The following is an 11354-nucleotide window of genomic DNA, read 5'->3' as shown; positions in this document are numbered from 1 at the left end:
AGCTCAGCCCTCCGTCCCCGCCCTGAGGGAACGGCCAGGATGGCGGCGGGAAGGAGAGGCGCGGCGGGCGGACGCTGAGGAAACCGAGGTACCTCCCGCCCCCAGCGGGCACAGACCCGCAGGCACCGGCTCCGGAGTTTTGTGGCAAAGTGTCGTTACGGGGGCGCCGTGACAGATTTTAGCTCGGGCCGCGCTCAGTTCGTGACATCTCCGGGCTGAAGCCGGGCGCTGTTGGTTGTGCTGGTTCTGCCAGCTGTTTCTAGTTTGCATGTAGGGCAATCTACAGCTCTCCTCTAGGGACGGTGCTGCCCTGGAAAGGAGACGACGCCCAATCTGTCTGCGACCAACTTTTCCCCTGTAGAGATGCCCATCTGCGGGGCAGGACCGAGACAACGCTGCGTCAGCTGGATATCTGGGACAAAAGTAACCCGAACCCATCGGCAGCGTCACCACAAAACTGCCGAGCGCTGCCTCAGTGCCGCGCAGAGCTGATACGCGGTGTATCACAGCCTTCCCTTCGAGCGAGGCGCGCCATCACTGCCTTCAGGTGGCAGAAACGTCCCCCTCAGATCCCTCCTCGGCAGCACCGCGTATTATTCTTGCACTAATGTGCTTTTCCAGCCCTGGAGCCATCCAGAGTTGATCGTATTCCCGCGTACGTACTTAGAAATTGGCTAATAAACAGAATGCTTTCCTTTTAATTAGAGCCGTTTTTCTAACACAAGCCCTTTGTAAATAGTCTACAAGTGAATAATTAGTATAAGGAAATCACCAGAAAATGTAAAATTTAAATCTAGCTTAATCAAGTTGAATTAATGAAGCCTTAGACTTCTATAAAACCTTTGAACATGCTCCTGTTGTTAATAAAGCGAGTGCATTAGATTAATATAACCCCTTCTGGAACCTGCTCTGTTTAGTGTTTAAGGAATGATTTTAATTAGACTCTTCATTCTGTGGAAACATTAGGAAGGGAGAAGATGTATTAGTTGGCTTTGGAGTTTCACAGGAGCAGTGGACAAACCTGTCCCGTGTGTAGGGACTGAAGCTGTGGTTAGCACAGTGAGGTACAGAGGTCGGTCTGCCCACTGCTGTGTTGGGGGCTTGTAGAGGGTCTTCCTCTTTCTTTTCGGTCCTCTACCCTCCCCCTGAGGCTGGGTATCGGTACATGGAGCCCAGGGAGCTGGAAGAGTTGGACAAGGTTCACTTGGCTGAATGAGTCCTGCAGCCAGGAGGGATGGGGCTGGCAGTAGCCAACGCTCACAGCATGTGTGCGCCCAAAGGCCAAGGGGGTCTGTCCGTGCTGGCAGCCCTCTGCCTCCCCCCCAGTCAGAGATGGCCCTCAGAGTAGCAGCAAGGTCACTGCTGCTCAAAGTGATGCTACTTTGCAGGCACTGGGTGTTAGGTCTTACAGGACTCCCTTCACTATAGAGCACGTGCACTCAGATGTGGGATCAAGAGAAAAGCCTTAGAAAACTCTATTTTATGCTAGAGAAAGGAGTGCAAGAGATTAAGCAAAGATCTGCTCCCCTGCAGAAGCAAGCTTCTTGTTCCAGGGTCACTTGTGACCCCACCATTACCATACTGGGTACCTGCAGTCCATAAAAGCGAGCGTACATACAACCTCCACCCAACAACGCAGTTTGGGACTAATACCTGAAGCTTTTGAAAAAGACTCTTAGAAATGGTAACATCCAGTTACAGTTAAAGGTACTTTAATTCCTTCCAATAGAAGGATAGCTTGAAGGTACATCAGAAATGATTTCAGGTTTTCTTTTGGAAAAAAAAAAAAAGACATGGCTTCAAAATTCAGGAACAGCATCAGATAAACAAAGTGCTACCATTATGCACCTGTTTTGAAGTGGTACAAAGAGAAGCTTACAGGTTCAAACAAATGGCATGAATGACTGAGAAATCGATTCAGATAATGCTTGTTTACAGGGACAAAAACCTGTATTGACAACTATGAATAAGCATACATGTTAAAAAACCTAACTATTTACACACATGGATATATTTGCTTTCTTTTGGCACTAGAAATTACAGACAAAAGATTCCATTTTATAGCAATTAAAATTCAAACTTAAAATAACCTTCAAGTCGTTTAAGTCATTTAAGTACAGTAACTTTAAATTGCCACCAATTCCATATTTTAACCCTGGAAATTCAAGCCATAAAGCCTAAATTCAGCTTCCACCCGTGACAAGTTTCACTCAGTAGGATCAACTGCATGTGAGGAGCTCAAGCAGCATTGGAGAATTAACAAGAGATAGAGACATGTTCAATAGAAATTAATCTCCCATCCTTATCCAGGGTGGACATTACCTCTCAATGCTTTTTTGAATGCATACACAGATGAAATCAAGTAAAAACGGGCACCCATTACTTATATTCAGTCAAATTAGACATTACGTGAACAGTCAGAGCGCATGATGCCCATCTGCAGTATTTCTTCAGTGTTGGTGAGAAATGTGTTCATCCCTATTCATTCCTATTGTCAGAAAAAAATATTTAAGATTACATTTAAATATGGTTTACTTTTTTAGTACATTAGTTTACTCTTCAGCTGTTGCCAGTAGTAAACCCTTCCGTTTCACAGGAAGATCGGTATCATCAGTACAGTAGCAAGAATGTTTTGTCATCCTGTAAAATCCATGCAATCCACTGTAAAGGGATAAGGAAACCTTGAAAGAAGCATTTGAATATCCAGACTTTCCATTTCCTGCTCATGGCATTTTGACTTTACAGAACCTGAAGATTTGATTACTTTCCAAACAGTTTTTATAGGTTTTCCAACAATAACAGACATGTTAGCAACAATGGCACATTTTCCTTTTTCTTTTTTCCACAAAGCATTAAATTAAGACTAGCTAGGTTCTTTTCCTTAAAGATCTACAATCAATTAGGAATACATAAAAATTAACATTTGTGAGGCATCAGGGCAAGTAATAATAGCACATCAACCCGCCACCGCAACAGGTAGTGGACTTCCATCTTAGAGCAAAAAGGAATCAAACAAAAAAAATTATAGGCTTCTTAACTATCTGTTCTCTCTCTAGATGGCAAAAAAAAACATTACAGTTAGTATTTTGTTTTGCTTTGCAAGAAGCAAGACCTGAGCAGAAGCTTTTGTTGAGATGGAATAAAGTAGATGATCTTATTTTGCATTGATCGCATGCAGACTGGATGTTGTATCGCCTCCGGTAACCGGACTGAATCCAAGATGGACCCAACACTTACAGAACACTCTCCCCTTTCCTATGTTATTTGGGCATGTCTCAAGAAGGGATTAATCTTGCTCTGCTAAGTGTATTCCTAAGCATTAAAAAAAAAAGAGAAAAGCAGAATTTGATTACGGCAAATTCTGTAAGGAAAAGGAATCAGGGAATATAAGAGCAAGTCTTCCCAGAAGACAGTCTTCTCTACACATCCAAAGAGAACTAGCTGTTTGAATTTGAGATTAGCTAATACAATCTTTTAAATATTTCAAAAGCACAGCATGTTAAAACAACTTTCATTACACTTTGTGAAATACCAACAACCTCTACGTGAAATCATTACAAGCTATTCAAACACAGTCTCTTAACATGGGGGGAGAAAAAAAAAGTGTATCTAAAGCATATTTACACGCTGCTACCAAGGAGAGAAAGCAGTAAGTAGCAGCTTCTTTATACAAAAGCTTCAAAGAATCTTGCTAATTGAAATAACCCAAAAAGTTTGCTTGCACTGAGTATTTATTTTCACCTGAACAGAATTTCAGAACCACAGAAAATCTTACTAGAGCCCATCCCATCTTTTTATTCCGAGTTTGCATGGTCTTCTCATGCAAACTGATTTACTTGAGGTACAGTACTCCAAGTTACTACTAAAACAGCTGAGTCAAGTGGTTTTTCTTTTTGCAGAATGTGAACATACACTTTATCTTCATACAAGGCATATGCACTACAGCCTCATCTTATGACTGCCACATAATTCAAGAAACGGAGTGCGCAGCAGTAACTGCCAGATGGAGCACTTTCCAAGTACTGAAATAATGGAACCTAAATGAACTGATTATCAGTCCACAGAACCACAAGGTTGCATTGCACTACATAAATACTGACCAAATGCCCCCCAAAATGCCAAGAAACTATGTGCAAGTCCAAAACAGAATATTACAACTGTTTCTTTCAGTGAAGACCAACCAGTCCCTTTGTGTACACATTTAGTTTTATTGTAACAAAGCAACTTGTACACTTTAACGTTTAAAACTGAGCATCTTTCTTTCCTTTCCAGTGAAACAAAAAAAAAAAAGAATTTAAAAATAAACAAGAACAAAATTACAATAGAGAATGTCAATTCCAAATAAGATCCTACAGGTTCTGCTGATTCTCCATCAAGTGGCAGGGCTCAAAGTCATCATTAGGAGAAGATTTTATTTTAAAAGTGTCATCTTAAACTGCAAGGATGTTTGTTAAACATCACAATTAAACATGCCAAAGGAGAAGAAGCCATGTTGTCAAAATGCCCACTTACCCCACCCACACATCTGAAACCCACCCCAGGCTGACCTTCTATAACCCCATTTTTTTTTTTTTAGCTTTTTCTTTTTTTTTTTAAACAAGAGAAAGTAGACAGATACATGTTGGTAAATGCTAACTGTCCATATTCACATAGAGACACAGTGTAATCTCTGAGCCCAATATACAGAGAAAGAAGGAAAAAAGCTAGATTCTATGCACTACTACACAGGGGCCTAGCACTCTTCAGCTTCCAGCAGAGTGAAGGGAGCAGAAGGTTTTCTTTTTTCCCACAGAATATGGTGTTGATTCCATAAACAGTTTTTGTTTTGAGACAGAAAGGGATAAAAATGAACTTGAAACAGAAACCGGCAGATTCTTTTCCACTGTGTTCTGCTCAAGGTATTTTCCCCAAATTAAATTGTGAACCATGGTGTAGAGGAGAGAAAAAGAGACCTCAAGAGAACAAGGAGACTGAGCACAAGAAAAAAAAGACAGCAACTTGCTCCCAGGGACTGGAGAAAAATTAAAAAGGTAAAAAGGGAATTTGGAATCCATCAGTGTTCAATTAGTCATCTTCTCCTTCATCCTCCTGTTGAAAGATAAACAACAATTAAAAAAATCTAATCACTAAACTCCAGATAGCATGAACTTTCAAATGCAGTAACCAGAATGTTTTGCTACCCTAGAGACTACAGTCCTACTGTATTACTCATAGCACTGTGCATGATCTGTCCCTCTTCCCTAACAGTGACACCTGTCGTGAGTTATGCATCTACACAGAAGTCAGTCAGTACTGTATGTCCCATTGAAAAAGCAGTTTTGAAACAGTTTTCATGACTCAGAATCACTAATATTCATTATTTCAAAAGTGAATTCTTTTTGTGTTTTCTTTTTAAAAATCAGAAGAACAAAATTCAACTTTCAGATGCTAATATTCTAGGTTACAGCCCATTACTCAGCATACAGTGCCTGGTACCCACAGTGGTCCTCCTGCCTCAGTAACCAGAAACAAATGGTCAGTTTCAAACTTCCCAACGCCCTGAGTGCGGTCCCCAGAAGCCTACTTGCTACTAAGCAAAACTTAACTCCTGAACTCAACAAAGAGTCTTAAGCTAGGATGCCAATAAGCCAAAATGAACCAACAGGCAGGAGAATCACAGAACTGGATGCATCGACAAAAGCTATTTACAAGTAAAGTTTTGCTATAATGCTCACTAATTACTTATTTTATTAAGCTAGAGCAGATACTAATATTCTAATTCATCTAGAGCACCTTCCTTGCAGGTTTACTCAAACCAAGTTATTTGCACACACAGACACACAAACGTACTTACCACTACACTGAAATACCATCAGTCAAAGCAGTAATAGTTCTGCTTCTCTCCTTCTAAAACTTTATCAGTGACTGTACAGAAAACTACCTTTATGCCAATGACTCAATATTCTCACAAGAAAGTCCCTTTATTAAACTGATTTGGTTCCCATAGATCAGAGAGAGGGAACAGGTAAAGGCTAAGCGCTCACCTCTCCTTCCTCTCCCTCATCATCATCTTCATCTTCTTCTCCCTCATCTTCATCTCCTTCTTCATCAATATCCTCCAATCCTTCTTCCTCTTCATCATCGTCGTCGTCTTCCTCTCCCTCCCCTTCTTCATCATCCATATCAGGAACCTTAAAGACACATACAATAACTACAATGGTCAAATTCACTTTTACCTGCACAGCACTTCTGCAGGTATCCATCAACAGCACTGTGCTATTCTTACCAAGTAGTACTGTAATGGATTTGGCCAGATGTCATCCTTGATGACCTCTCCTAGTTCATCAGCACCTGCATCAGAGTGGTCAGTGAACCAGGTAAAGAAACTTTCTGGCTCTTCATGCTGCCTCTTCCTACTGGCTTTGTTCTGTGTCTGGCTTGAACGTTTTGTCAGATCCTGAAAGCAAAATTAGGAAGTTCCCTAAATACATTTTTACACATTTTTGTGTGTTCCCCTCCTCCCCCTCCCCCACCCCCAAAAAAAGGAAAACATGAGCACCATTTAGAAACATACTTGTCTAAACAACCAAAATATGTCATTTATTCCATCTTTCAGGGAAAAATCTTAGAATAAACATTTGGAACCTGAAGGATTCACAGCAAAAGGTGCCACTCAGTAGCAAGCCTACTTGCTTCTTTTAGTGACTTCCACTGACACACTGCGGATACACAAGAACTTGCATTTCCTTTATGCCTCCCCGTCCTGGGAAGTAAACAAGTGTTTACTGAAATGCCAAACTTAAAATAGCTTAATACTACTCTAGAGTTGCTGCGATTGTAGCTCAATGCTACAACTACCACATAAACACACAGTTTAAGAAACGTTCAGTCTCCACACTTCTAAACTCTGTCATTAACTTAACACTTTGATGCAGACCTGCCTGGTGTTCTTATCTTAACACTCTCTGCTTTGAAGTCTTCAGGACATTCTCTGTGGTAAGCAAATAAACATGCACACACCACTAAAACATATGGTCACAAGAACATCCATCCACCACATCAGACCAAAAGTTTCCTAAGTTCTTAACAACCTGATTCTTAAGTTTGAGAAGAATGCAACCATCCTGTATTTAACCCATTCTTTCTTGGGTTATAAGAACTCAGAACTTCCAATGTCTGTTTTCTTGATAGAATTGTAACATTTATAGACTTACATTATTTAAATGAAGAACAATACCAAAATTCACATCAATTTTGTGGCATATTTTAAAGACCATTCAGCTACTTCATACGAAAACTGTAATTTCTGCACAACAGCTCAGTTGAGCTATTGTACAGAACTGAGAATTAACTACGTATCTCCATGTAAGTGTTACATAGCATGAATTACACATATAGAAAAGAGGGAAAGGGGTGGAAAGGGGAAGAGAGCACCGCAATGATGAAAAAAGTAAAAGGAACACAAATGAAAATGATGGTATCACATACAGCAGCAATTGCCTCTCCCAGATACACGGATACATACCTTTCCAGATTTCCATTTGATCTCAGTTGATTTTGAAGATGGGTCTCCGCTTTCATTCAGGTGAAACTCTTTGGAGAGAACTTTATTTTCAAAGTATGGATTCTCATCAAAATACTGCAGAGTTGAAAGCAAAGAGTTAGAACTCACAGAAAGTAATCATACACGTGCCAAGTCAAACCTGGTACTAAATAGACGACTGAAAAGATTAAACCCCATACACAACCACACTCAAAACAGCAAAGTCAAAAGTGAAGGAGTATTCAAAGTACTTACAAAATCTATTCTGTAACCTGATTTGATGTCTTCGAATTCTGTCACCTCAACTCTGGTCAAATAATGCAGTGCCTCTTCGTCTTCTTCTCCCAGAAGTGCAGATACTAAGGTAGAAAGAGGAATTCCAAGTTAACAAAGCTGTTAAACAGATGTCATGGACATGAAATATAGGAAATTCACACTGCATATGATCTGAAAAGCAGCACATTTGAGCCAACCTCTTGTGGCCCATTTTTTGAGACAGAAGCCAGAGAACAGACTATTAGCAGCTCTATTTTCTTTGAAGGGGCTGATCATTTCAGGATAGTGTGAAACTTGTCATTTAAAATACAGGAAGAAAACTGCCATGGAATTCTAGTGATCAAGATGTTCCTTTGGTCACCAAATGCAAGAGCCAAAAAGCTTATAAAATGTACCCTGTGACAAAAGGAAGTGTTCGCATATGAAGCAGGCTTCTGTGTAAGTGCATGCCAAGTAACATTCCTAGAAAACACTCAGAACTGCAAGAGCCTCACATTACAAGCAAGGAAGCATTGAATGTATGGAAACAGAGGGCTATTAGCAATATACCTTGCGGGTGGTTGACAAATGTTGTTACCCAGAAATTTGGGATTTTGGCGATCAATTCTGACCTCTTCTGGAAGAATGGTTGGCGGAGTTTGTTGTATTTCTGTTCTACTTTCAAAATTTCCTCACTGGCTTGTTCATTCAGTCTGTAATAGAAAGAGCCATGCTAACCTCACGAGAGAAACCTTAAAGATGTATCATCAGTAGTTAGCTGCAAACTGAACGGGTTTAATTGCAGTAGTCAGGAGCTCAAACATAAAACAGAGGCCCAAACCTGTAACCACTGGTAGGAAACACCCTACCAGAAGCAATCACACACATCTTAACGGAGCGTTCTAAGTATATTTTATGCTTTGCAGCATTACGAGAGGCAGACCCCTATTTATGCAACGCAAGGCAGTACTCAACATCTTACATGTTCTGTTTGCAAGACACCTGTTGATGTGTAGGGTATAACACTATCACCCGCCCTGTATAATTTCGGGGCAGGTAAACGTGACGATAGCAAAGTAACTTTGTACCCCACATCAGTAAGGTCTTAAGAGAGAACACTTAATTGGCTTTGTAAAAGACAGAGCCCTGAAACCACAACTGTTCTACACAGTCCAAGCCTCATTCATCACCTGCACGCTTAGCAGGACAGTGTGCATGCAGATGAGACCCAGACAAACAGCGATAGAGTACCCACTGGCTGGGGAAATTAAACTACATTTTCAATGAAGTTTTCTACCTGCTACTCTACAAACACACAGATGTCTGATTAAAAATATTAACAATAAAGCTACCGTTTCAACCTCACCGCTTAAAAGCATGAGAATACTTTTGCAAAACATCACCTGTCTTAACTTGGGCAAGCAGTAAGTCATAAACCTCTGAACTGTCACAGTGAATTTAAAAATACAAACTCAAGTTCTATACTTTCAGTCAAAAACTGTTAACCAACAAATGGAGGGACTACTTCAAAGTTCTGGTCATACACAAATAATTCTTACACCTGGTCAGGTCAGAACACAACGCACCCCATAGGGGAATCCAAATGGACTGAGAATCACTGCTGAGCACCTCACCGAATGTTTTTATTTTTGGCAATCTCTTACTTCCCGCTAAAGAAAAATGAAAGCTTTGTAGCGTTTACCTGTCTATTTCATTCTGTACTTCATCAATGTGTTCAATTGCTTCCTGTTGCTCTTTTTCTGAAAAATAAATGAAAATGCATCAAAATCCCTCAATCCTTGAACCTGAGGAATCACTTCCCGTTTTCTCCTAAGGCCTCTTCCAGTGACCTAATGCAGAAACACAGGCATTTCTATTTGGTGCCTTAAGCACTACCAGGCCTTCGAGTTTCACCTACTTTATGGTCAAGTACGGCCGAAGTGCCAGAAAGTTCACAGAAATGGGACTCCTTACAAGTTTACCTCCAAAAATCACAGCTCCAGTTCCTCTATGTGGTTTTACAAATCAACATAGGCAGTAAGTGAATCAGGAGAGATTACTAACAGTTTCGCTAAGAAGTTGCAAGCCTAAGACCAACAGATCTCAAGGAACGTGCGTTAAGTAATTCGGAAAGACAGAAATATCGATGGAAATAGCCCAACACGGAACGCGCTGCCTTCTAAAAACCGAAAAGCACACCGGATGGGTCAGTTACAAGGACAGAACTCCGAGGTCACGCTTCGTCGGGTATTTTCCCATCGCTACGTCCCCTCGGACACGGCCGGCGAAGCTCTCTGTTAAAGGCCGCCTGTTTACCCATCGCGCCCAGGGATGAATGAGCGGCAGCGGGAAGGGGTCGGCGCGGCGCGCTCAGTGCTCCCCGCACGGCTCGGCTCTCCCCGAAAGGGCCCGGTCGCGCCGCGGGGAGCACGTGTGTGACCGCAGCGTGCGGCGGGCTCGGAGGAAGGAGAGCGCTGCGCCCTTCCCCCGGCGGCGGCAAACGGGAGGAAACCCGCGGCGCGGCGGCGACCTTTCAAAAGCGCGGAGCCGCCGCCGCCGCGATCGCACGTGGGGAGGCGCGGGCGGTTCGCTCGGCCGAGCACCGCGTGGCCCCGCGGCGGCGCCGCTCCATCCCCGCGCGGCGGAGCGGCACCACGCGGCGGCGGCGGCGCCGAGAGCGGGAGGCGGCCAAGCATCATGGCGGCGGAGCACAATGAGGCTCCGCGGATGCTGCTCCGGGAGGGGGGGGAGAGCGGGGGGGGGTCCCGCCGCTCCGCCGAGGCCGCAGCGCCCCCCGCCCGGCCCCGCCTGCGCCCGTGGGGAAGGAGGCCGGGCCGGGAGCGGAGACAAAAGGGCGCTAACATGGCCTCCTCCTGCCGCCGCCGGGGCCTGCACATCCGCCCGGCCGGCCCCGCGCTCTTCCCGCCTCCGGCCCGGCCGCGGCCCGTGTGCTTGGGGAAAATGGCGGTCGGTGCGGCGCGGTGCGAGCCGGAGGCCGCCATTCCCTTCCCGCCCCCGGCGCGGCCTCACCTGAGGTCTCGTCGGCCCCATCGTGGTTGGAGTTGAGCTCCTTCTTACTGACTTTGGCCGCCGGCGCCGACATGGTGGTGGTGCGGAGCGGAGCGCGCAGGGAGGGAGGGGGCTGTAGCGGGGCTGAGGGAGGGGGGGCCGCGCGCAGACTCCTCCTGCTGCCGCTGTGCTGCCGCTGCTGCCGCCGCCGCCGCTCTGCCGCCCTCCGCCGCCTCCTCCGCCCGGACCTGGGGCTCCCGGATCACAGGGGGCGGCAGCGGCGCTCGCACTGCCTCACGCTCCCCTCAGCCAGAATCGCCGCCACCGCCTCCTCCTCCTCCACCTCCTCCTGCTGCTGCTGCTGGCGAGGGGCGGGCGGCGCGGGGCGCATGCGCAGCAACCCCCCCCCCTCCGGGGCACGGGGGGGACGTAGGCCGCAACGCGCAGGCGCACCGAGCCCCCCTCCCGGGCGCTGGGCAGCAGACGGCAAAGGGCGCAGGCGCGCGCCGCTCCGCTCCTCTTGAGAGGACGAGCGCGCCGCCGCGCGCAAGCGCGGAGACCGCCTCCC

General features: G+C 44.9%; 1 protein-coding gene and 1 long non-coding RNA gene across 3 annotated transcripts; one reads left to right on the top strand and one right to left on the bottom strand.

Moving 5' to 3' along the window:
- Positions 1-13: 13 nt before the first annotated feature.
- Positions 14-4597, top strand: LOC112529986. The gene is made up of 2 exons (XR_003071001.3): positions 14-88; positions 298-4597. It is a non-coding gene; the product is annotated as an uncharacterized LOC112529986 (long non-coding RNA).
- On the bottom strand, positions 1696-11159 carry SET (SET nuclear proto-oncogene). Of its 2 annotated transcripts, none has more exons than NM_001030691.3 (8): positions 10808-11159; positions 9480-9537; positions 8348-8490; positions 7778-7881; positions 7505-7618; positions 6266-6436; positions 6024-6170; positions 1696-5088 (listed from the first exon to the last, which is right to left on the bottom strand). In NM_001030691.3, exons 1-8 carry the CDS (start codon positions 10878-10880, stop codon positions 5065-5067), a joined length of 834 nt encoding a protein of 277 aa, NP_001025862.2. In that variant the 5' UTR covers positions 10881-11159; the 3' UTR covers positions 1696-5064. The 2 variants fall into 2 exon arrangements, with proteins under 2 accessions (NP_001025862.2, XP_040505004.1); XM_040649070.2 differs by having other exon boundaries at positions 4189-5088; positions 6024-6190.
- Between the last annotated feature and the right edge of the window lie 195 nt (positions 11160-11354).

The sequence above is a fragment of the Gallus gallus genome, chromosome 17, assembly GCF_016699485.2.
Source record: "Gallus gallus isolate bGalGal1 chromosome 17, bGalGal1.mat.broiler.GRCg7b, whole genome shotgun sequence".
Lineage (NCBI taxonomy): Eukaryota > Metazoa > Chordata > Aves > Galliformes > Phasianidae > Gallus > Gallus gallus.
The sequence above is the reverse complement of the archived record's forward strand: the minus strand, read 5'-3'. Positions and strand labels throughout refer to the sequence as shown.